Source organism: Lissotriton vulgaris, chromosome 5 (genome assembly GCF_964263255.1).
Source record: "Lissotriton vulgaris chromosome 5, aLisVul1.2, whole genome shotgun sequence".
NCBI classification, from domain to species: Eukaryota; Metazoa; Chordata; class Amphibia; order Caudata; family Salamandridae; genus Lissotriton; species Lissotriton vulgaris.
This window is the reverse complement of record NC_141693.1, coordinates 420,407,631-420,433,687: the sequence shown is the minus strand read 5'-3', so window position 1 is coordinate 420,433,687 and position 26,057 is coordinate 420,407,631. Positions and strand designations below refer to the sequence as shown.

The following is a 26,057-nucleotide window of genomic DNA, read 5'->3' as shown; positions in this document are numbered from 1 at the left end:
AGACAGCAACAACAAAGTCTGTACAGCGACAGTGCATGATTGCAGTTTGCAACTCACACAGCGTACTTGATATGCCTGATACTGAAATATGTTGAAGGAGTAACCCATCCACCAAACTCTAAATCATGCCCTAGGAGATTTTTCACATAAGCCACAATGCATTCACACACCTTCTTCCATTAATACACTAATGCCATCAAGCTTCAGCTTTCTACATCTCACTCCTTCTGTTTGACTACACACAAATACATAGCAACAAAAACACAATAATCGCACAAGGCTGGTCATTGCACACAATATAAAAACATTTTATACAAGAGACCCTCACTCTTTTATCCAAGCATCCCTACAGGATAGCATGCTGCTTCTCCGTACATGCACTTTGGTGCCTCCTGAGGGATATGAAGTGCAATGTAAATGTAATTGCAGTACAATGAAAATGTCAAGAGCAAGGTCATAATACACACTTGGACATGAACACTGGCAGAAGAGGCAATGTGGTGATACAAAGGATAGGGAGTATTGTAAAATGGCCAGAGACACACCACAAAATACAGACTTACCTGATACCCAGCCATATGATTCATCAGCTGCCTACTCATGGCACTGCTACTCAGAACAGACAGAAGAACCTTGACTGCCGCATACAGCGCATGGTCATCACTTGTCATAGCAACAAGACCCAGCAGCATGGCAGGGCCACCAATGTAGTTCAAGGTGATGGCAGCAGGTTCGGAATGGAAGACACGTAACCCTAGAAGAGAAGGATTGGAGGTGAACAGTTGGCAGGGGGTTAGATTCCGAATGAATGAGGCAACGAGTAATTAGAGAGTGTGGGTTTGCAAAGGGGTTGATGTAGCGGCTTGAAGAGTGATGAATATGTCGCGATGTTAGAAGGGCCACCAATAGAAAACAAATGTAAGATTGTTGATGATACAGGAATGTAGATCTTCCCTTCCACTAGGTCCATATGAAATTAGGGCAACAAAGTTGATTAGAAACAAACCATTGAAGGAACAAGCTATGTTAATCTCATTACAAATCTAATCAGTTCTTCCTCAAAGTAAGATGTCCCACAGCAACTCAAGCATATTTTGATTATCTTATGGCTGAAGAGGCTGAATGCTGACCCAGAGTACTTAGCCAACTATAGACCAGTCTATGGACTCCTTTGAGTGGCAAACTTCTCAAAGCATCGGCAAACTCTCATTCGTTCATTGAGAACAGAATCGATTATATAATGTCTTCTAATCTGAGTTCTATACATGACAAGACACCAAGATCACACTAGTGAACATCATAGAAGAAAAGCTCTCTTCACTGGTTTATGGCAAGCCTTGCACCTTCACCCTACTCAGAGTCTGGAAGGTGGACCATACCTTGCTCCTCAACTGGCTCTTGTCAGTTGGTGAAATATGTGGAATAACCCTCCGATGTACCAACTTTTTTCTGTACAACACAGCTCGCCTTTTAATATTTGTATGTTAAGTCATGTCATGGTAATTATTTGCAGTGTGCACTTACAGTATAAAGAACTCTTGTGCTGATGAGATTTTCATTGATTTAAGAAGAGAAAAGATAAAGTTTTATTGAAAGCTGAAATATGTCTGTCAGAACAGATGAGTTTTAGATAGTGATTTAAGTGAACATAAAAATGTAATTTGAAGGGAAATGAAGGGCATTCCACAGTGTTGCTGCCAATTTATGATGTAGTATTACATGGTTGACAGCACTGAAGTCTGGCACTGGGCTTTGTAAAATAAGGGTTTCATCTGATGCCATCAGGCGACAATCATCCATAAATGTTTGTTGACGGATGAGATTGATTTTCAATAGAGGTCTGACCCTGAAACTGAGTTCTTGCTATTTGGTTTAGGGGCTTGGCCAGCAGAGCTGATTCTACATAAGAATACAGTTGACATGTTTCCTGGCTCAGCGTATGGCTTTGTTATAGTGGGCACATAAAAGCTTACTCCAGATGAGGGGAGGCCACTGATGACTATAAGAAATGGGTGTCTGCTGAAGTTAGAAGAGGGGTACAAACAGGAAGAAGCTGACTTTCCTTGAAGATCTTCATTGGACACCTACACTTATTAACTTCCTTAATCATAGACTGGAAATTGGTGATAACTGTGAAATCATAGATTTGGCAGTCACATGGGAGGGTGAAAGGTCAGCCATGTTCAGTTTGTTACATTTCAGGTTAAGTTCATTTGGAACATTACTAAACGTTTAGGTTGATAATATCAGTGATTACATTGCATACATTTAAGAGGATGGATTGGATGATTTATTGCCAGAACTTCAAAGTGTATTGATCATTTTCTAGGCCTTCGAAAGGGAATTTTCTTTAGGGGGGTTAATAATCTTTCCTCTTTTCACACTTGACAATATTCTTGGTCTTGTTTGACATAGTCATCATTTCTGTAAATCCTGCCTGGTGCAGGGTTTATGGATTAATATTCCAATTGGACTCTGACATCTGACTACAGTGCCCTGAGGCAATTCAATCAGACTGTTCTAAAACTTAATTACAAAATCTTTCAAGGAACATTGCACAAGGTATTCTTGGAGTAACTCCATGTTGGGAGTTTTTGTATGTACATTTTGTTATTCAGTTTAGATCCTCTTTCGGTTTCAGATGGAAGATTTTGATTGAGAAGAAGGTACAGGCTGAACTGAGAAGATAAGTAGGTAATTGGGATGTGAAGAGTATATTGAGGTGTATGTGTGGTACCCATGGAGATGCCCTACCTGTTCAAAGCATCAGGCATCTCCTGCAGAGTTCCACAAGATGCAGCACTCTCATTAGCCCTTTTCAAAAACTACATAAAGCCACTTTTGAACATGCAACCCTTGCATTCCACATATACACCAATAATTCTTTGACTACTTCAAAATACCTAACAAACCTAGTGACTTTGGGCTATGACTGCGTAACTGGCATTCAAGGACGGATGCATCAGAAAATACTTTACAGATGGAGGTTCTGTGGAGACCAGGAAATTCCTCCAACCTGCTATTCAATTGGCCTCTATCTTGGGTGCACAATGGCTCCTTGCCAAATTGTTTCCCATCTTGGAATCATCCTCAATGTTCACCTAGCCTTGAGCTCAACATTGCCATTAATAATAGGCTCTACCATCTAGTATACTACCTTTAGAACGTTCCATACCTTATAAAAAATTAATCACATTCAGAAATCAGCAAAGATATTATTACAGCAAACTAATGTAAGTGTTTAAATAGCTGGACCCTGAAGTCATTGCTATTTACATCTGCATAAGAACACTATAGGTTTTGAATAGACATAGTTTGCACCAGTTAAAATACAAAATATTCAGTGTTTCGTCTTCCATTATAATGCTATAACTTTCAAATAGGGAAGTAAAAAGCACTAGCCACCAGTACCAAATAACCCCACACTCAATTTCGGTGTGGCATGCCCAACAAATTTTCTCAGGTCTCTCTAATGCAACCAATAGCCATCTCACTTCTCCGATGTTAGTTAAACATGTTAAAAAAATATAAACATTTGTTTCAAGGACATCAGATAATCTAGAATTGGCATTGGGACATAAAATCTCCTCCGGCAAATGATTTTCCAATACTTATTGATGGACCATTTGAATGTTATACTTTTAATGGAAAACTTAAAATTTAAATTTTTGGTTGAGATTTCCTTGACATTCAAAATATCTCAGCATCACACAATCTTAGACTTGTGTCTTTTAGGGATACCGTAAAAGTTCAAGGATCATTTATCTGGAATTCCCTACCTCTGACCTTATTCCAGGAAGTAAGCCTGAAGGTTTTGAGGAAAGGACCAAAGAAACATGTTCCAATGTTACCTATTCAGATTCCTGCCTACTCACCACTTCATGGGATATGCTATGGCGGCAAAATATTGTCCTACTGATTAGTTAGCTACCAAACCCCAACACTCATTTACATTTGCCTCGAAATCACTTCCTAGCTGAATTATATAGAAACAATCAATAAGAAATAATCCAAGAAAGAGTGAGCACATAACATCAAAAGTCAACAAAACAGGCCTACGGGAAAGTCTTTCAATTACTGAGGGCCTAGTATAAAGGTTTCGAAATTCAAAAGATTTCTGTAAAGGATTAAAAACCATAGGGCAAGTAATTCTTCTTCTATGGGCTCCTACTTCAAGTACTGCACAATGCACAATGTTCATATTCACCAAGACTCAAATCATGGATGATTCAGGGTAAAGATTACAAATATAGTTCTTGTCCCTAATACTTTTCTTTTGAGTATAACATGTCTCTGAGCTTAATTCAAAAATGTCCCCAGCATCAGCATTCAGATGTTAATGTACCACTAGAACTTTAGAAATATTAGTTATGTGAAATTAGAAAGGAAATGGATGGTCTCAGTATTAAAGTTCAAGATTATATAACAAAGGTTGGATTTACGCCTTAGCCTCCCAAAAATACGTTTTCCTCAAATATGTGAGGAAATCTAAGGTTTACCAGTAAAGATGGTTCCTATCTCTTTAGCATAGAAGTAATTATTTCTTCTGTCTGTTCATTTCCATATATGATTCAATGCCACATACAATAAATGCCCCCATACATCTGGGCACTTTCAAGCTTTAACTAGTCGGGATGTTACTGTTATTGACTATGTTCTGGTAATGTGATAATTATTGTCCTTGAAAGGATAGGAGGTGATTCCAGGGACAGCAGAGGCCATCAGTTTTCAGCCATTGTCTTAGACCTGTCAGCCTTAGGGTAGTCTTTCCCAAAACATTTTGCCTCACTCCACCATATGTTTCTGATCTTATTTTTGTTAGCCATGGGACTCTGTGCACTTTATCATTGCTAACAAGTGCTAAAATGTGTATGCTAACTTTTTAAAACATAGTAACATTGGCTTATCCCCAATTACCCAATTTAATTTACTTATACGTTTCTAGTAAAATGGTACCACATGTACCCAGGGCCTGTAAATTAAATACTATTCGTGGGTCTGCAGGAATTGTTGTGCCACACTTTTAAGTAGCCCTGCAACCTGTCTAAGCCCGGACATTGCAACCTGTGTGTGCAGTTTTGAACTGCCACAGTGACTAGGAAAATAAACCTTTTCCTAGGCCCAAACCTTCCCTTTTAATGCATATAGGCCACCCGTAGGGTCGGTTCTAAGCAGCCAACAGGGCAGGGTGCTTTGTATTTAAAAAGTAGGCCATGTAACTTTGAGTTTTACCTGACATGAGATTAGTGTCTTTTGACATGTAATGAGAATCTCTTTTTATGATGAAGTCAGATTTTAAATTACAATTTTGAAAAAGCCACTTCTGGATATTTGACGTTTTCTTGCCGTAGCCATTTAATGCTTGGAGCCTGTCCTCCGGTCACATCACTGGGTGTAGTTGGCAGTAGGTCTTTGTGTATTGGTCCTTAACAGTCACACATAATAGAGAAATTAGGTTGCTTGGATGGGCCATCACTGGCAGGGTGAGAAGGTGGACTTAGGAACAGCCCCACTTATATCTGAATAGGCTGTTTCCTGCCTTCCCACAAAGGACTGCTTACCCCCTGTAGTTAGTCTGGAGCCAGGGCAGTGGATGCAGGAAACCTATGCACTACAAAGAGAATGCTCTAGAAGTTTCCCCCACTTCAAAGAATGTACCAGATATAAATATTGGCCCTCAGACACCAACTCTTCAGAGCACTTCTTGACTTGTGAAAGTGTCTGCCAGTAAAAAGGACTGCTGTGCTGTTGAAAGGACTACCACTTTGCTGGACTGCTGACATGAAGGACTGCTGACCTGCTGTGCTGGCATGCTGCCCTCTTGCCTGTGTGAGAAGGACTAGACCTGCAACCTGAACTCACTACCCCTAGAGTACTCCAAGGGCTAGTCTCATGTAAATAGCACCTAGACTCTGGAACTGTGAGTCCTACCATGCAAAGGTGTGCCACCCCAGCCCTTGATCCTTCGAAATGCTCTGCCAGCCCATCTGTGGAACCGGCAGGACTGGTACATCTTCTCTGCTGTGCCATGCAACCCCAAGCAGAACTGAAGTATCACCTCTGATGCAAGGACTTTCCCGCCACAAGGATTCCGCATTGCCGGCTCGTCCAGCAGCCTCATTGGAACCGCTGCTGCATGACACATTCTCGACACAGTTTCACACATTGCAAGCACCTCATCAATGGCATCCTCGACGACGACCTAGGCCTCTCAAGCCCAATAGCTTCTTTGGAACCAGCTGTGCATGGTGCATTCTCAACACACTACTGCCCTTTGGAAACCCTTCATCGTTGGCCTCCTTGACAATGACACAGGACTGCACATCACAGCCTCGCAGCTCTCTGAACGGTGCTGCGTGATGCATCTTCGGCCAGGACTTCCCATCGCCATGCTTACATGACACATCCTCGACTCCACAACAAAGATTTAAGGTACTTTTGTTCGGCTTCCCTAACTGGGTCCCTGTAACCGGCCTGTGCTCCGTTGCGGTCAGCCTAAACTGGTCACTTTGTCCCAGTCTGGCATGACCAGATAGCTACAGTTGACACTTTGTGCTTTTAGGCGCTTTGTGCTTTTTGGCGCTCTTTTCGTTGAAATCTTTACACTAGCATATATCCAGTTCTACTAAGTGGGTTTTTATCATTTTGGTCTTGTTTTATTTACTAAAAATGACTCTATTTTTCAAAATTGTTGTGGTATTCTTCTTGTGTTGTGTTTTCACGTTATTACTGTTTGAGGTGTTGCACAAATACTTTACACTTTGCCTCTGAGGTCAGCCTGTCTGCTCCTGGTAGGCTACCCGAAGGTTTAGCATATGTTAATTTAGGGTAGCTTGAGACCTCACCCTGACAAGGATTGTGGTTGTTGCTTGAGTAGCGCTTCACCGCGTTTCTTACACATTGGATGAGCCAAAGGCATATGGGCTGAATGAGTGAACTGTATCCCCAACACTATCAGTCATTTTGTAGGCCAGGGTCTGCTTACCACTTACTCTTGTCTGCTTTACCTGAAAACCATCTCTTCTCGTCCAGACATCTGAAAGGGGTAGCAAGGACCCATGGGCTGAAATCAAATTCCTGCCTCTAAACCATGAACAGAGACAAATATAAGAAGTATCCAATATACAAAGGTAGAAACCATGCACTGTCACAAAATCCTGTGGAATGAAAATTAGAACTCACACAGTGAAAAACAACTCACCTACTCTACCAACAGCATTATGGAATGACATGCAATTTAATGGACTGAAATAATAACCTATGTGTGAAAACTTAACTCCTGGACTCAAACAAATGCCTAAGAATTTCATAAAAGAATACAAGTGCTGTCATGTGACCTCAGTCAACATTCGCAAAGAATGAAATAGACTGTTACAAGAAGCTCTTAGGTAGGAAACAGTACTACACTGTCTTAGACAGGAACTCATGGCCTGGAACAAGATCCAAGTCCAAGAACAAGAACTGAGAGAGTATTCACAACCCCTGAATGGAAACAAATCATGGATAGATGAAGCTATGAAGAGCAACAAGAATCCTTAGACTGAAATACGAAGTCAATGATGGTAACAATAACCCATGAAATGCAATAAGAGTGAAGGACTGAAACAAAACAGAATTGAGTTTGGTAGGAGAAACCAAGCATTGTCACAATATCCCACTGGTCTTCAAAAAGAGACCAACAAACTGCAGCGAGAAACCATGGCCTAAGAAAGGATCAAGAACTAAAAAAAAACAATAACTGAAAAAGGATTGAGTGAATAAATACCTTAAAACAACCAGTTAGTTGTGTTACAATATGAGTCTAACCTTACAGCACACAACCTGATGTGATATGATGTTCGGCTGCAGTGTCTCCACTGGTACATACCCATATGGCCCATCCCTGCAGCACCGATGGTACGAGCCGGGCCGGAAAGGTGTGCTGTCACATTCCTCGCCAGCAGGACCGGTGTCAAATTGTCCCGGGAGTCAATACCCATCTGCAGAGCATAAAAAAAGCATCAATGCGCCATCTTAGAATGGTCTGTCAGTTCTTATGTGGAACACACAGCAGCAGCATATGACTGGTTCATCTCAGAAGAACAGACGCACCAACGGTCAGCCCTGCAGATATATCTCCCCACAGAAGATGTTCCTGGCGGTATCTCAATGAAGTTCACATTCCTATAAATAAGCAACAAAGCACAGCGCCCTCCTGCAGGTATATATCAAAGCAGTGAAGACTCCTGCACCAGATATCCTTCAGAATAGCTACAGTCTTGCACATACCTACAACATGAGGTGTACTCCTGATGATACACCTACCCAAGATTACTCCACATTTATCACACTCTTGCAGTTAGTACTCACAGCATAGCTGTAAATTGCATCGCCCAACAAAATACACCTATAACATTATATTACACAGCAAAGCACACTTCTTCAGGCAGATCTCACACTCAAGCACACTGCGGGAGCATTTATCAGACCAGAGTAAACGTATGCACGTACGTATCACAGTATTGAATGAGCTCACGGCCATCTGTTTGGGCGTGAGCCACCTACTTCCTGGCGTGACTTAGTATGCAATAGATCATACAATACTTCGTCAACAATCGCGCCCTCTTCCTAGTTCACTATTAGCGGCATAGCATCATGTTCGTCTGCTCTCTTTCTATCATGCACTGAGGGAGGCATTGAAGTCATGTATGTTTTACCCACTTTCTTGTCATACAGACATGGTCACATTTGCTTGCTTTCTCTTGCCATCCCAGGATCGCCAAGTCATGCCTGCATGTTCCCCCATGCCCTCATGATCAACAGGTCATGCCTAGGATTCTCGTTTACAGGTGCCAATGTCACCAGTTCATGTCTAACATGCATTGGAGATCAAAGATTCCATGCTTCTACTTTCTGACATGATTCAGAGGCTACCTGACATGTTTGCATTACTTGCCTTGCTGACATGCCCTCATTGCCATCCGTTAGATCTCTTCCTAGAATTACCCAGGGAGTACCTGTTCATGCTTGGAAAACCTCTCTTGCTATCTATCACGCTTTGTGGAAACTAGGTCATGTTTTGTCACGCTTACTCCACGCTCTCATTCTCATGTTTTTATACCCCTTTTGCTCAGATATGGGGAAATGTTTTCATTACGTCCTTTTTCCACAGACCACTGCATTTCAAATATGCATAAGTCTGCTGTGACTATGCTTCTAATGGAGAGATGGCTACAATACTAAGTATTGACATGTCATTGTTCCTCACACGAAAATGAGAGGACTACGCAAAACAAAGCGGAAACATGTTGCCAGCACTACAACTCCATCCGCAATGGTCACTGGCTCATGCCGGAGTGTCCCATCCTCATGTAATGCTATCCAGGTTGCAAGCATGGTCTCTTGGTCGATCCATCAACCTTGATATTAACTCTTCCTAGTATCCTCTTTGCGTGTCTAGACCTTGTATAAGTCATCCCACTTGCTAACATGCTTTTGCAGTAACCAGAACATGGCTACATGCCAACTCATGCCGTCGTGCTCTCCGTGTCACAATGTCATTGACTGAATCACCTACCTTGCTATCGGTATTAGTGGCCAAATCCACGGTTGTGTTACTTCTCTTGCATTCATGATTGTGTTGTCAGGTCTCACTATCATCCTCTTGCAAGCATCAGGTCATGCTTCCATTACCCCACTGTTTATCATTACTCCCGCGTCACCGGGCCACGTGTTCGTTACCACTGTCAATATCATGCTGTTGTCAGAACCAGATCATGGTTCCATTACTTCTCTTGCTACTATTGCTTTGGGTTTCCCAAGCCCCCCTTACCTCTTTCGCTATCATACGCCCATCCACATCATTGTATTGCTCTTTGATTTCACCAATGTTTGTCCAGGAGGTGCTCCGGACACTAATGCCCCACGAGATCTTCTCCTCGGCAATGAGTGATGTTGGTGCAACTGATGTCACACAATCTCCACCTGGAAGACAATTGTATTCTTTAGCTGATGAATAAACACCATGTTCAGAACCAGAATAGCCCTCTCTGAGACTGAAGAGGAGTCTGACCATGAGTGGAGACTATTGCAGTCAACACAAATCCTGTTGACCAATTTTATTAGACAAGCTTATTTTTTTATCACATTCTAAACATGTTTTAGTACTGCAAGCATTGTGAACCGTTCTCTGCATATATGGGTAGAAGAAAATGCACTCACTTGTTTTACCTCTACATTTGTCCCTTCCTGTTAAGAACTTCTAAGCTTGATTACATTTCTCAGTGTGTCGAGTGCGGGGTCCGCCATGATGGCGCTCCTGCTGGAAGAGGCTAAGGGTTGCTCACCAGGAGGAGACCTCTATTGTACTTGGTTGCTGTTGACACGCAGCCAGCTCTTTTTTTAGATTGAGTCTGGTAGTTTCAAAATGAAGGCAGCATTTAGCTGATGGTACAAAGTCTTCTACAGGTTGGGCAAACGTGTGCTGCAATAAGTAGGAACAGAAGGCTGCTTGAGCTAGTGTGCATCAGCAGTGTACTCAAGGAAATGTGTTCTGTGCTGAGACAATTTCTGGACGGTTAGCAGGCCCATCAGTGTAGAGAATGTACAAAGTTGTGATTTTGTAAGGGAAATGCTGTACAACCCTGAAATACACAGGACATATGCACTAACACTTAAGTCACAAATTCAGCATCTACTTTTTGCAAAACAGCCTATATACTACTAAATCAGTTCGCAAAATAACCGCATCGCTGCGGCGGCTTTTCCCGCTGTGTGCGGCAATTTTCAAAAAGCCGTCATCAGCATACGAGCGCCGTAGCTGATGACGAGCTGAGCTCGTCATCAGCAGCGAAGAGGTTAAGGGATTGCAAGGGTCGCAGAACAAACGTGATTGGCAGGTTTCAATTTGCAACCCCCTACGATTGGGCACAATCACAGTGATGATGGCTTTTAAGGGACTACAGACCACCACTCATGTGATTGAATATCAACGAACAACTTTTCAAAGCAATTTGGTTTCCATAAAGGAAGCCTCAATAAAAAACATTTCCATTTAGAAATACTTCATGGAGAGTTGGACTCCCCCCACCCCTGTGAATTTGCCACCATATTCCCAAAGTGATACTGATGCACAGGAGACCCCTTTCACTTTGCAAATCAGTTACCGCACCAACTGGGTAGTCGGTAACTGATCAATGGTTTACAACTGGAATTGTGATCACAGACCATTGATACACACCTTACCGATTCGCAACTTGGAAGGGAGACACCCAAAAAGTACTCCTTCAATTTTGTGATTCACAATTATTTTCTAAGTCCGTAATGTTTCTGAATCACAAAATTGGTTTGAAAAGTAAGAAAGCATCATATGGTGGTTGCAAAACCTGTAATTTAGCGATTTACATGGTTTGCGACCACTGAATAACGTAGTACATTCGGCCCACTAGTTCATGATCTCTTAGATTGTGCATTTTCCCAGCATGGATGCTGGTGACGACCCTTGGGTATTTCTGATGGCACTTAGCAACTGAGATTCTTGGTTGGCGATTGTTATAGGGCGCCACCATACAGAAATTAGGCGCGGCTTCTGTGAGGGGGAGCAGGTCTTGTCTCTGTGTTGAGGCCTTTGAGCCATATCAAAGCTGTGGGAAAGCAAGGACCAAGTCAAAAGATAATTGTTATGTCTTCTATCCACCTTCATCTCCCCATCCCACTGGAGGAAAGATGGGGTTAAGTGCCTGCTGTATTGCTGTGAATCCAGTTGGAGAGATGCATGTGGTATTCACCATTCCTTCAAACTGTGCCCCCCCCCCAATGGAGGGTGGAGGTGGAAATGCACCCAAAAGACTTCAAGCATGAGACTTAGTCATGATGCTCCAAGGAACCCCCGCTCGGAACTCTCCTTATCTGCAAACATCTCCACCTCTGTAATCCCCCATAACTCCACCTTTGTAAAGTGCTCCATTGCTTTACACCTAGGTTTGTACAATATTATTCCCCAAACATATCTACGGAAATGCATTGCTGCAATGCAGTTGAAGGCCACGTCCCTTTTTGGTTTGCAGTAGTAGGCGTATCCTTCAAAGTGGAGGCCTTAAAGTCCTTGATGAATAAGACTTAAGCCCAATTTAGAAGTGGGCTACAGTTTTCTGATCTCTGTGCAGGGGTCAAAATCCAGGTTGTTTGGAAATTACACCACCTGGTAATTACAAGGTCGCAAAGGGCCTGCACCTTTCAGTTTCAGTAGGGTAAACCTACCAAAACTTAACAGGGAAAAGAGTATGCTATTGGTCGTGAAATGCAGATTGTGATGTAGTAAGCACCAAAATCCTCATTTTATTCCCCAAAAACTCAGAGTAGGTGCTATTTATTGCACCAGTTAAAGTCATATTTCATTCGCTGCAATGCCTCTCAGGAGCACTCGTACTCAGGACTATAGTTACTTGAATTCAGTGTCGAGGGCTATTCAGGTTCGATTGAGTTACTGGGAATTTGTGCTGCTGCATTTTCTAGCCCCTGCTTGGGATAATCTAGGTGGTGGGAAAGACCCACACGCTTTTGTATTTTTTACACGGAAAACACTAAGGCCATAAGATGTCAGCCATATTTGCAGACTGCACATTCACCTCTGAGGTGTCTCTTGACAGATAACAGATGCCTATATTTCCTAGACAGATAATAGATGTTCATTATTACCCAACCTAATTACACTAATGTTCCTGACCTCATCAGCTTGAAAGCCTGAGTGGGAATGGTGGGATTCGAACCTGTCGCTCTAATGTCAAACAGAGACCCTTACAGCTGATGCATTACACCACCGAGTCACCAGGCCCAATAAACCAGACTACACAACATGAGTGAAAGTATGGAGATATACATTTTAAGGTATTTTGGAGGAATAACCTCATTCTCATTTCCACTTTATTCTGCCTAGCTAAGGATTCACCTGAAACATGAAAAGCTATAATTTTTTTATTACAGCAAGAGAGCGGGACAAGTTCCCAGGGCTGTTGCATGGATATCAGTGTTTCATTATTGACAAGGAGCTTATCGTCCATCAACAGACTTCTTACAAATCGATAAAGAGTAGACCAAAATGTCAAGTTTCTTGTACTGTTCATTTTTACACAGTTTCTATTGTGTTTAGTATTTTCATGCTCAATATGCAATTAACCTTGCATAATATATGTTCAATTTGCACGCTCTTTGTTTATAGTATGAATTTTCTTCTGTGATTTGTTTCCTGATATGTTTAGTGACTGCATCTTCATTACCAATGAATTAGCTATACAGATAAATAGTGGACTGCGTAGTAATACATATTGTTCTTTTGTACTCTGATTACCACTGATTTGATCAATTCTATCCATGATGTATGCAACAATCAAGTGATAGTCAGAAATTGTTCTCATTGACAATATAATATTCTGTACCTACTATTACAGATGCGGGCACAGAGGCAAAGATGCAGGATATGCTCTGACTGGATACCAGAAAGAGTTGGTGTGCCCCACAAGAGCCCTTGGAACGAGACATCTCGTCCCAGGGACCACCCAGGCATCATTCTGCACATGGGTTATTCACTGCACCCACCGGTGAGGTGGTCTCTGATTTCCCTTTGAAATGCAGTCCGAGATGGTTGTTGTCGGCAGTGGAAGATGGTCTGGTGGCTTGAAATAGCTGTACGACCGATCACCAAGGTGCTCTTTACAGTGGCGAGAGCTCACGCCTGCACTGTGAAAAGCCCATTCACAGTAATACGGTGCAGTGAATGTTTCACAGAATGTGCTGGTAAATAGACAAACTCTGTCTCCTCGACACCTAGTTTTGAGTCCTGTTCTGCAATGGTAGCTGCTGAGGAAGAGAAGTGGTGAGACAGTGCAGGGAACAAAAACAGAAAAGATTACTTACTTGCTGGCCCCTGCCTCCATCCTCTTCTGTTCTGGTCAACTTCCGGCAGTGCACAGGCACACAGACTCCCCTAAGCCAATCATGACGAAGCTGTCATGCTGTAAAACTATTCCGGTCCAGGGAAGACATGGCTTGGCAGTTCGGGCTGGACTGTTCCCATGAGGCACAGGGTCAGACTGATTTGCATATAGCCATGTCTGAACTGGGGTGGCAGAGTGGGCTAAAGAACGGTGATGGATTAAACCCAGATCTTTGACTGGGTGTGAGTGTTTGATTGATTCAGATGCTCCGTCCATCACCACCCCCTTTTGTACGGTAAAACTATTCCCAGCATGAGAGCAGTGCCGGAATCAATCTGAGCAGCCTGGTTTGGCATTCAAGCAGGGCCTAGGAGCCGGTGTCTATTCTCCACCCAGCTGTACAACGCAGCCTGGGATGGAGAAATGCTAAGTGAGCAGGTCGGGTTGGTCGCCCTAAGACGGTTGGCCAAACCAACCTGAACACTTATGGTGCTCACCACTTCTCCTCCCTGCTTCATTAAGACAGCCTAGCCCAACCCAACCCCACCCCGCCCTAGACCGCCTCAGTGCTGAAAAATAAAATGATACTCACATCGTTTTATTATTGTTTTATTTTTCCTGTTTGGACTGCTGGGAGAGCAGTAGGGCGACGCTCCTCCACCCTAACGGAGGAGCCACTGCTGTTCTTACACTTAACAAATCCGGGCATGTGGATTTTTTTTCCCTTTGTTTTCTAAAAATTATTTTTATACAGAATACAATCACAACCGCTGTACAGAGGGTTAGCCAAGAATGAATAGTAGTCGTTTATACATTGGTGTTTATATAGCTAGCCCCTACTGTTTGTATTTTGAGAGCGGAAGAAAAGTAAGAAGGAAAGGACAGAAAAATTAGTGGTAAACAGAAGAGAAATAGGACAGGCACGGAGATAGGAACAGTCGCTGTACATTACATTTGGCATCAGTTATACATTCTACATTGTATGTGGAATTTGTAATCATAGTTTGTTTTTTGAACCAAATGGACTAATACCCATGGAAACATTTTGCGTAAAAGAAAATTCCTCAGTTAGAAAACGTCTGTCCCTTTAATACAGAGTTTTCCGTTAGTAAAGGTCTTGATAATAGCCTGGGAGTTCTGCTGAGCAGGTTAGTTCTACCGGAGTGTGTAGGCATTGCTTGTGACACAGTGGATCTCAGCAACATGCTGAATCATGGATATGCTTCAAATGCAAAATAAACAGGTTGGCATTCTCAGAGGACTTCCTGCCTTCCATAATGAGTCCTACAAAGTACCCTGCAACCAGGCCAGGCATGATCAGTTATGAAGCCGAGATAGTGCCTCTAGGGCTATGAAAAATTAAATTTATGCACTAACATTCACAAAATTTGTGAATTTTGCCTTTCTCAAATTTTTTCAGAATTTAGCAGGATGAGATTTTGCAGGATTTTTACCCCCAGGAGACCTGTCCACACAGAAAATGTCTGGCTAAGAGACATTGGGCCCGACATACGACGGATTTTTGCATGCGCAAATTGCTTTTAGACCCGTTTGCTCATGCAAAAAACCTGTGGCCCATGTACTAACCCTATTTTGCAAGTCGCTAATTAATTAGCGACTCACAAAATAAGGTTAGTGACTCACTATTAGGAAGGGGCATTCCGAGGGCGCCCCCTCCTAATAGCGAGTCTGAACCCTATGTTAGAATGTTTTGCAACTGCAATTGCGGTCGCAAAACACTTGCAGTTTACCACCCTAAACCACTGAAAAATGGGAAGGGGTCCCCAGGGGACCCTTTCCCCTTCGTGAATGGGTGCACAAATATTTTTTCAGAGCAGGCAGTGGTCCCAGGGAACACTACCTGCCCTTAAAAAATGAAACAAAAACGCTGCATTTTCCCCCAAAAAACTGCTTTATTTAAAAGCATTCCCAGACATGGAGGTCTGCTGACCCCAGCAGGCCACCACCCCTGGGAGTGCCAGCCATTCCCAAAGTGGTCGCAAATTGCGACAGCCTCATTAATGTGCATGAGGCGTGCAATTTGCGACCCAATTGGGAATCGCAAACAGTGTCTCATACACTGTTATACAATGGCCATTGCGACTCGCAAATTGGCGCAATTTGCTAGTCGCAATTGCCAATTGTTGTACATCTGGACTATTGTCCGCTGAAACCAGTCTCCAGTCCAGTACTTAATTTGAGCTGGCATTTTCCGGTGCTGGCACCAGCACTTAATTGCCTGAACATGCCCTTATAAGAACTGCCATATGGCGGCGCTGTTTATGCAATTTGAAAATTAGCAGAAAAACTGTTGTTTGCTAATTCAATATGCATTAAAAACAACTAATACCTGCCACCCAGACCATTCCTAAAGCTTTGGCGGCCTCAAATAGTCTGAATTGTCACACTTGTAGCAGTGTAATGGTTAGTAGTTGAGTTCACGGCCAGACTGGGAACAGCAACCAACCCTGGCAACCTGCTCGACCGGCTGTGGTAGCCGGGGGGAACGGTGCTAGTGAGAAGCACCACTCCCGCTACTGTTACAAGGGGCCGATATTGCAGCACTGCTGCAAAACTGGTCCCCAGTAACGAAACCTGCCCCCCACAGGTCCAAAACCGGCACCCATCCTTTCGGCACCCCGGGAAAACGCCCGGTGCCCACTACGACCAGTCTGGCCCTGGTTATGTGGCAATGTGTGGCAATGTGTAGTGCAAACTGGAATGGCCTCCTGATGAGGGCCCTGGCACTTATTTTTTTTGTGCAAATGAAGTATTGCTCCTCCCAGTGCATCGAACAGCTTTCTTAAGCAGAGTATGCCCTCGTGTGAAAAAGTAAGGAAAGATACTAGCAAACAATATTTCACTGAAAATTGATAATTATGCCCGTTTCCGCTAAATTTGAAAAACAATAAGGAATTTTTGCGCCCCCCTCTACTTTTATCATGTTATCAGGAGCAATTGCTCTACTTGGGCATGAGCACTCTTTTTAACACCGGCTGAGCCAGGGCATCGGATGTGGAGTGGGCACTCGACTCCTTTGAACTCCTGCGATCGATGGCGGCCATGCGGCTGCTCTGTCTGCTCAATAATGGATGATGCCGGCGTACTTTAGTTAAAAAGCTTCTTCATTAAACGCCGATGCCCCTGGCCCACCTCTGAAGCTCTTCGGCTCTTCTTCTGCCTCCCTGTGCAGATTATTCAGAGGAGAAACTCCAGCACGGGTCGTAAATCTCCACAAGTCGCTGCAGTATAAGCCCTATCCTTAATGGAGGCGCAACAGGTCACCACATTAGAAAGAACTGACAGGCATCCATCATGGATTGGTCAATGAAGCTGCACGTACCGTGGTCCTGCAGCCCCTGGAAACTTCCACAGTAGCTGGGCCCGAGTCTGTACATCACTTGCAGGGCCTCGGCAGGGACAGGGTCGTCGAAGAGGTAGGTGGGACCCAGACGCCAGAGCAGAGAGGATTTCTGCTTCCATATCCTTGGTGTAGAAATGTAGGCGTAGACATCGAGGAAGGACATGGAATCCAGAGCAGTGGAGGGCCCCGCCAGAGGCTGGATGTACTGGATCTGTCAGAGGAAGGAAACTGTTAGAGTGAGTGGTGTGTGTGTGGGGACAGATAGACCAGAACTAAGCATGCGATTCACAGATACAGTCAAAGCTCTCCATCAATGTGCCACATGTCACCATGGAAACATATTAGGCCTCTCAGGGCAGACACCCTAGTCATCCCGAGCCAAAATTCCCTTGTGGGTATCTGTGAACGTACTGATGTCCTATTCATAGCTGCAGTGTCTGGAAAGTGCCTACACCAAGTGTGTCCTAATGTGTTAGCTCAAAAGCATTGGCTACAATGTGCAAGGTTTTGCAAGAGTTTCTTAACAAACAGCATGCCCTTGCCGCACACAGCAAATAGGCTTAAGAAAACATGTACCTGTGTGGTGGTGCTCATGCGCGGTTTGGATTTGGACTGTTAGGTCCCTGTTGCCTTATGTATGGTGATGGAGCGTTCAGAACACGCAACTGTAACCATCCTCTCCACAGCCGACTGTAATTCACCACATGCATGTACGTGATGTTCCCACTTCTACCGTAGGCTCTTCGCTGCTCTGGCATGCTTCCGGCAAGGGTTTTACTCTCCTTGGGTACCAATGAAGCTGTTGTGGTGACACTCCCAACTATTATCAACAAGCATTTGCAATCCAATAGATCTCACATTTGCAAGAGTTTAAGCTATTGGCATTGTAAATGGCAATGCCTTTTATTTATCTGTTTTGATAATTAACACATAAATAAAAATACATTGCCATTTACAATGCCAATAGCTCAAACTCTTGTAAATGCGAGGCTTATGCAAAGAAGTGGCCACCCTTGTCCCGGACGGATTGGAAAATAAAAGCGCATGGCGCGCTGAATGTTGAAGGAAAGCATGTCGTGCCTGCAGTACGAGAAACTCATTAACCCCTTCGCCGTGGGGCTAATTCCCCCGCGGCGCAGGGGGAAGAAGGGCCGCGCACGGCGCTGCGGTGCTGATGACGAGCCCAGGCTCGTCATGCAGCACGGTGCTCGTGTGCTGATGACGAGCCTGGGCTCGTCATGAGCCCGCCCGCGCAATGGAACGCTCAGCACAGCGGGGGAATTATCCCCGCGTGTGAGCGTTCCACGGCTCATGACGAGCCCAGGCTCGTCACCAGCACACGAGCACCGTGCTGCATGACGAGCCTGGGCTCGTCATCAGCACTGAAGTGGTTAAAGAAAATAGTGCTTTCAGACTAAATAAGACATACCATGTAACAACAGAAGTAAAAGGGCCAGTCCTCATAGGAGGGTACAAATTAAGACAAGGCGGTACTAAGGAGGGACTAACAAGCTTATTAGCGAATCAGAAGGCAGCATTTACAAAGGACAATGACACAAGCCAATGAAATACAGCATGCCTTGCAGAGCAGCATATGCCCTGCCCAGGGATCGACCTAAAATGCAAGTTTAAGCATATTTTGTATCCTGCACATCTACTCACCTTGTTCTGTGTCATTATTGGCAACTTGTATAATTATGAGTCTAAATGCCAACACTATTCCCATTCTGTCATGTCTTGGACTACTCTGGGTGCTATTCCGTACCATCTTCGTAATATGCACCATTTGACTTATTGGGTGGCCTGCGTTCTTGAGCTCTGATATTGTAAAACTGTAACGTGCTTGGGCACAGATTCGCATGCAGGTGTCATTCAATGTCACCTCTGGAAAGCTTCCTAAGAACTTCCATGTTGGTAAAACAGCTACTCATGTGGTTGGACCTCATTTGCAATGATGAGCATTTTCTTGGTGCAGTGAGACATTTCGAGATCAGGGACCTGCCTCGTTGCCTTCTACATAAATAACACTGGTCACTGTGTGTAGAGCTGGTTTCACTCGTGCTGCCCACGGCCAGACTGAGAATGCAAACCAGCCCTGGCAATTAATTCGGACAGGCAAGGGTGGAGTTGGGGGTTGCTGGTGGGAAACACTGCTGCTGCTTTTGTTACAGGGGGCTGATACTGCAGCACTGCTGCAAAACTTGTACACAGTAACAAAAAAACACCCCCACCGCTCCAAAACCAGCCTCACCCTTCCAGCCTACCGGAAAAACGCCCGGTGCCCGCTACGGTCAGTCCGGCCCTGGCGCTCCTCTCGGAGGTGCCTTGACATTTTTACAAGTTCTCTGGTGCTTCCTAGTGCCCTCTTGCTTTGTGTTGTGGGCCTCTCAGAACATCTACAATGTGTGGGTTTAGAGCACGTTTTGACTGATGTTTTGTGTTGGTGTTAGTGTGAGTGTTAGTGCTGCTTGTGACAACTTATTAGAAGACTTTTGACTTCTGGAACTGCTTTCTTGACTTGGCTTTCCAAGGCACTAGTTCATGTAGATTGACCAACAGACATAGGATTGTCACGCATTCTTAAATGGGCAATGGCGCAAGTGCCCTGCATGAGTTACTTGTATGTTATATTGTGCAACAACTTGTTACTTGCAATTTAGACTCGATCTTAACCGTCGAGGAGTTCAGTTGTTAAAAGGATGTGATGTCCACAAGATAGCTAAAAGGTGGTCCACATTTGCAAATCTGGGCAGTTTTCAACTTGAACAGACATTCTGTATAGGGAGACTGTATGCATTTGTGCTTTCTGCAATCAACAGTTGTGGTAATATCAGAGAAATCAAGAGTAAAGTCTGGGCCACCAGACCCACAATTATCCTACACACAAACCTGTTAGTCCAGCCCTTTAGGTGCTGGCAGATTCCCATTCAGACAGGGCCATTGGAATTATGCTGCAGGGGACGCCAATTTACTCGGCCAAGGAGGACAAAATTATGGGGTCAATTAGGATGCCGGCCGGACAAAGTCCGTCCGCCATCCTGTCGGAGGACGGGACCGTCCGCCACAGGGGCGGATGTCCCGTGCCTCGAACTAGGATGCACCCGCCACAGTGCCGGGGGCATCCCGCATTTTTTACATTGCGGCGGGCGGTGCTGAAAGCACCGCCTGTCGCAATGCAAAAAAATGCATCTTGTGCGTTTCAAAGCACAACATGACAGGCACCGCGCGGTGCCTGCCATGTTGTATTCTGAAATGCAAGGAGGTACCATAGGTAGCCCCCATGTGCACCCCCCACCCCACCCCCCTTCACCCTGGCGGCCCGCAACGGGCCCCCAAACCAAGGACCGTATGCCTTTTTGTGGCGTCATTGCCGCCACGGAAAGGCATTCCCCTCAGCCCATCCTAATATGGCTGGCGGTGTTTGATAGATATTAGACGTTTTCCGCCGCGGTCGCAAGGCGACCACGGCGGAAAAGCGGCGGACGGTCTTCCCGTCCGCCACGGTCCCCCCACCATTGTGGCGGGGGAAAATAGGTGGCGGACGGGCAATGATGGCGGACGGATCGCCACCACCTGTATGTTATGTTGGTATGTTATGTTACTGAGGTTTTTGTAGAGCGCTCAGCTGCTCCGAAGAGCGTCCCGGTGCTATAGATGATCACGCCAATACCAGCAACTAACAGGCAGCCATAACGGTACCAAAATTCACTAGAACAAATTACAGGGCGAAGAGGTAAGTTTTGAGTCCCTTTCTAAAGACAGACAGATTGGAGCATGTTCGCAACGTCAGGGGCAGCGTGTTCCAAAGACGGGGGCGAGGTAACTAAAGGAACGACCTCCACAACGAGCACGTTTCACTGTCGGCACGATGGCATTGGCCTGGGCAGCGGACCTCAAGGGTCTAGATGGAAGATAGAAATTGACCCTTCTATGCAGATATCCAGCGCCGAAATTGTGAAGTGCCTTAAAAGCTGTAGATAAGGTCTTAAAGGAGATGCGCTTACGAATCGGCAGCCAATGCAGAGAGACAAGGAGGTTGCTAGCCCTAGCTCTTCTGGTTAGATCAAAGATTGCCCTGGCTGCTGAATTTTGGACTATCTGCAGACGGGTCAGCAGATATTCAGGAAGACCCAGATAGAGGATGTTGGCGTAGTCTAGGCGTGAGCCTATCAGGGCCTGCACCATAATCTTCTTGTGCTCCCAAGATAGGTATGGCAAAAACTTTCGCAACATCCTTAAGATGGCAAAGCACTTCCCAGTCAGGCCAGCAACCTGGGCTTTGAAGGAAAGGGTGTTATCAACCATCATGCCCAGATTCTTGGCTGTAACAGAATCGCTGGCAGGGGGAAACATGGCCGAAGGCCACCAGTGCTTCCATCTCGGGTCGGCAGGACAACCAAAAAACATTATCTCGGATTTGTCTGAGTTGCATTTGAGGCCGCTTTTCCCGAACCAATCAAACACAAACTCCAGACACTTCCGGATGGCCGCTCCGTCGAAGTCACAGCCCCTGTCACAGATAAACAGGAGCTGTGTATCATCCGCATAGGATACGATCTGAGCCCCTAACTCCTCCACCCGTGCCGCCAGAGGTCTAAGTAAGATGTTAAAAAGGGAGGGGCTAAGTATGGAGCCCTGCGGGACCCCCACCTTAAGCTGCGGCATAGGGGCGGAGAAAGGGGGGGCCCAGATCGTTTGTCTCCGGTCGGCCAAAAAAGATTGGAACCATGCGAACACCGTTCCCCTCAGGCCAATCTCCCAGAGTCTTGTTAGGAGAAGGTCGTGGGAAACGGTGTCGAAGGCCGCCGACAGGTCGAGCATGATGAGCAAGGCCTTTCCACCCCTGTCCAGAGTCTCCTTCACAGCCTCGGTTACCTCGAGTAGAGCGGTTTCTGTGCTCAGGTTAGATCTAAACCCGGACTGTGACTGATGTAATAAGGAGTTATCCTCTAAAAAGTTGGTTAAGGTGGTATGAACATGCTTTTCCATTATTTTGGCCAGGGCAGGCAACAACGAGATTGGCCTGTAGTTGGAATGCAATTTGGCGTCTGCATTCGGCTTTTTAATTAGGGGAAGGACTAGGGCCTGTTTCCAAGATAAGGGGACTTTGCCCGAGCTCAAAGATGCATTGATAATAGGGTTGATGATAGGGTTGAGAGCAGGCGCCAAGGTCGCAAGACACTTGGCGGGACAAAGGTCAAGTGGGGAGTCAGATTTCAGGCTAGACAAGAGGTCGAGCGAGGCCTGAGGCTCTAAGGAGGGGAAACAGTGCAGAACAGGACCCGGGGAATCCGTGTACGATACCAATGAATGTAACCAGGGGTTGAGAGAGCCGTCGGCCACAGAGCCAGTATCCGAGATGTTATGGGCTCCTTGCAAGGCCGACTGGATAGTGCGAATTTTATTAGTGAAAAATGCTGCAAGCTCCGTGATCCAAGGTTCCGAGAAAGCAGACATAGGAGTACAGCAGGAAGGAGAGATAAATTCTTTAACAATCTTAAAGCTCTCTTTGCAGGAGCTGTCTGCTTCCTCAATTCTTTTAGCTAGAAAGGATTTTTTCTCTGCAGTGATCTCCCTATGATATTCTTTCACTGCTTCTCTGTAAGACTGCTTAGCAGATGTATCATACTGCCTCCTCCAAATTCTCTCCAACCTCTTGCAATGCCTTCTCTTACCAGCCAAGGCAGCAGAAAACCACGGGGCCGATGCTTTTGCCAGTTCTGATCTACCCTGGCGGGGTGGAGCCAAGGCTTCCAAACGTGCAGTGAGCCAGTTCTGAAAACACACTACATCGTCCTCCAACCTACCCGTGAGAACACAAGGATAGGTTTCTAAAGCCTGGGTAAGCATGGCCGGGGTGACTTTGTGAAAGGCTCTTGACATACGTGCTGCTTGCCGCTGCGTAATGCGGGCGGCCGCTAGATGATGTAATATCATAAAATCCGCTAGGAAATGGTCCGACCAGAGGACTGGGGCAAGGGAGGAAAGGGCCACCGGAACAGTCGAGAAAATTTGATCTAGAATATGCCCCTTATGGCGGTGGCGATCCGTCCGCCATCTTAATCGGCCCCTAAGTGTCAAGAAAAAGGCAAATTATGTGACCTATGTTTGACCTTTTTTTACTTCGTAACAGGGCCTGGGCATAGGTTTCACCTCACACGTACCAGTCTATACAGCATTAAGAAATAGAAAGGCGAGTCTTTTCAAGGGGCCTTCTACTGCATGGTAACATGTTGCCACTTTTTTAGTAACTTTTAATCCATCTGAGCTAGAATGTATTTTTAGTAAATATCTGAAAATTATGCAGCCAATGAAGGATTGTGCGCCAATTGCAGCGAATCCATATTTATGCCTAAAACCAGTGGCAGCTACTCCCAGGCAGTAATAGTGAGGTGGGGAGAGGAGGGTTTTAAAGGAATAGAAAAAAAAGAAGATAAGATCACTTACCTGCTGGCAGTCCGGCTGACCAGACGCCGCCTCTCCTCTGCCCTCTCCGTCCTCTGCTTCTGTATAAACCGGAAGCACACTGGCTACCAGACTCCCCTAAACCAATCACGAAGCTGCTGTCACCATGACAGCAGCGCTATGATTGATCTGAGTGTTGGGGTTCGGCGCTCAGACAGGGAGGATGTGCATGTTCTCCACCCAGGCTGTGCATTACAGCCTGATGGAGAACAGACTATGTGCGCATGAATGTTTGGCTGGCCCAAGGTGGCAGGCCAAACAGTCATGCGCACTTAAAAGGTGCCCACCACGACCCACCGAACTGCCTCAGCACAGAAAATTAAAATGATAATAACAGCATGTTATTATAATTTTATTTTACCTTCTTAGCAGTCCTGAAAACAAGTGGGGCGATGCTCCTCCGCATTAGCGGAGGAGCCACCTCTGCGTAAAACGCTGCTGCGGCAAAACAGCGGAATTATAGATGATGTATTGCAAGCTGGCCAGCCATAGAAGATCTGGTCTCCAACCTTTGGGGCTGCACAATACCCGTACAGTCAGTGCTGTGAAGCTCCTTTGTGACTATAATATTATTTTATTTTTATATTTAGAAATTGGCCCAGGGGCAATAGAACATTTTACATGAGCATTAGATTACATTGCACAAGTGGAAGTTTATATTACACACTTTTTTAAGCACCAGAGGACTGTTATTTCCCCACAATTACAGGATGTTGTGCAAAGACCGGGGCTCAAACCATGTGCTCCATGTCCAGAGTCAGCAGCTCTATCCATTACGCCACATGCCATCTCATTTTTGTTGAGTTTCATTCTTCCTTCCAATGGTGTTTGGCCACACATTGATCCAGTTATATATGGTGTAGATAGGGTCACTCCCTTGAAGCAGTATAGCTATACAAAGATTGGTGAATAGACAGTTATTTGGGTTACCACCAGTGGTGTTCCGAACAATTTTCGGAGTGGGTGTGCTGCCATCAATGCCACATTATTGAAGTCATAGGGGTTGTAAAAGATTCAAGCATCACACAAAGAACAAGTGTAGCAAATGAGCGACACCAATTCAACTGGAGAGTGGTAGGTGTAGTAGGTGGTGCATTTCGAAGAACTCTGTCACATATATTTCTAAAGCATGGTGTGGTGTGCACTGTCATTTACAGAGAGTGCATTCTCCATATAAATGGTACCAACATTTGCATTGATATGCAGTTTTACTTATAAGCTATAGAGTACACAAACGTGGAAATCAGGTTTCAGACAATATTTATCATTTGGGCATCATCAAGTAAAGTGCCTTGATTTATTTTGAACCTTTTTAAAATCTTTGTTTCCATCACACTTCTAAACTACAAAAATGTACTTCATTTTAGCTTTCCTATCTGCGGAAATATTTTTTTGTATTTGTTCAGTTCATCTACAAGCATTTAAATATTGTGTATTAAGAATAACTGACATCCTACAGCCTTTCCTTTCAAACGTCCTGTACCCCATCAAGATTGTCAGATAGGATTTTGTAAAGTGAACTCTTACTTTGAGAAAGAAAATAATATATATGTTAAAAGAATATGCAGCAATTTTTCAGAAGACATAACCTAATATGTGACCTCTGTCTTTGAATGTACAGCAAACGGCAAAAGATCAAAACAAAATTTAAAGGCGGCTTTATTGCTCATTCACCTTCTGAACACTAGCATGTTTATTTTAAAGGTGCTCCAGCACCCCAACTGTCAGCGCCTATGGTCAGGACCCACAAGACTAGTAGGGACGGTTTGCTACTACTACTCCAAAATGTTTGGCAAGGGCATCTTAGTCTTTCATTCCTATCCATGGCAGTTCCCCTGTGACACGTCTCCGCCAATACTTCTTGTTGTGACAATGCTTATAATTTATTTTTAATGTAAAGCTTCATACCACCTTTTTTCTAAGTGTTTTTGAAAATAGGTAGATTATCAACCAATTTAATGGCACTACAGTTTGACGACCTGAGAGGGGTACAGGAGGGTGAGTTAAAAATGTCCGGCAGATCACAGCTAATGTCAGAATTTGTGCTGGAACAATATTCAGAGTGGGGGTGCTGCCATTAATGTTATATCACTGAAAACATGGGACTTGGGAAAAATCGAAGCACCACACAAAAATACACAAGTGTAGAAAATGTGCCATGCCCATTCACCAGTAGAGTAGTAGGGGTGTGGGTTGTAGTCGAAGGTGCATTTTGGAGCACTGGTGTGGTGTCACACTGTCATTTACAGACGGCACATTTTCCATTGAAATGGCCACAACATCTGCACAGAAATGCAGTTTAAAGGTAAATTTATATA

At 44.6% G+C, this 26,057-nt stretch overlaps 1 protein-coding gene across 2 annotated transcripts in view; it reads right to left on the bottom strand.

The window, feature by feature from the left end:
• The window catches only part of WDFY4 (WDFY family member 4), an 856,906-nt gene that overhangs the window by 412,197 nt on the left and 418,652 nt on the right, over nt 1-26,057 (bottom strand). For both annotated transcript variants that reach the window (XM_086921796.1, XM_086921797.1), the window contains 4 exons: nt 17,254-17,485; nt 9,812-9,963; nt 7,868-7,979; nt 564-754 (listed from right to left, as the gene is read on the bottom strand). In XM_086921796.1, coding sequence (XP_086777922.1) covers nt 564-754; nt 7,868-7,979; nt 9,812-9,963; nt 17,254-17,485 — 687 coding nt within the window. The remainder of the gene's footprint in view (nt 1-563; nt 755-7,867; nt 7,980-9,811; nt 9,964-17,253; nt 17,486-26,057) is intronic.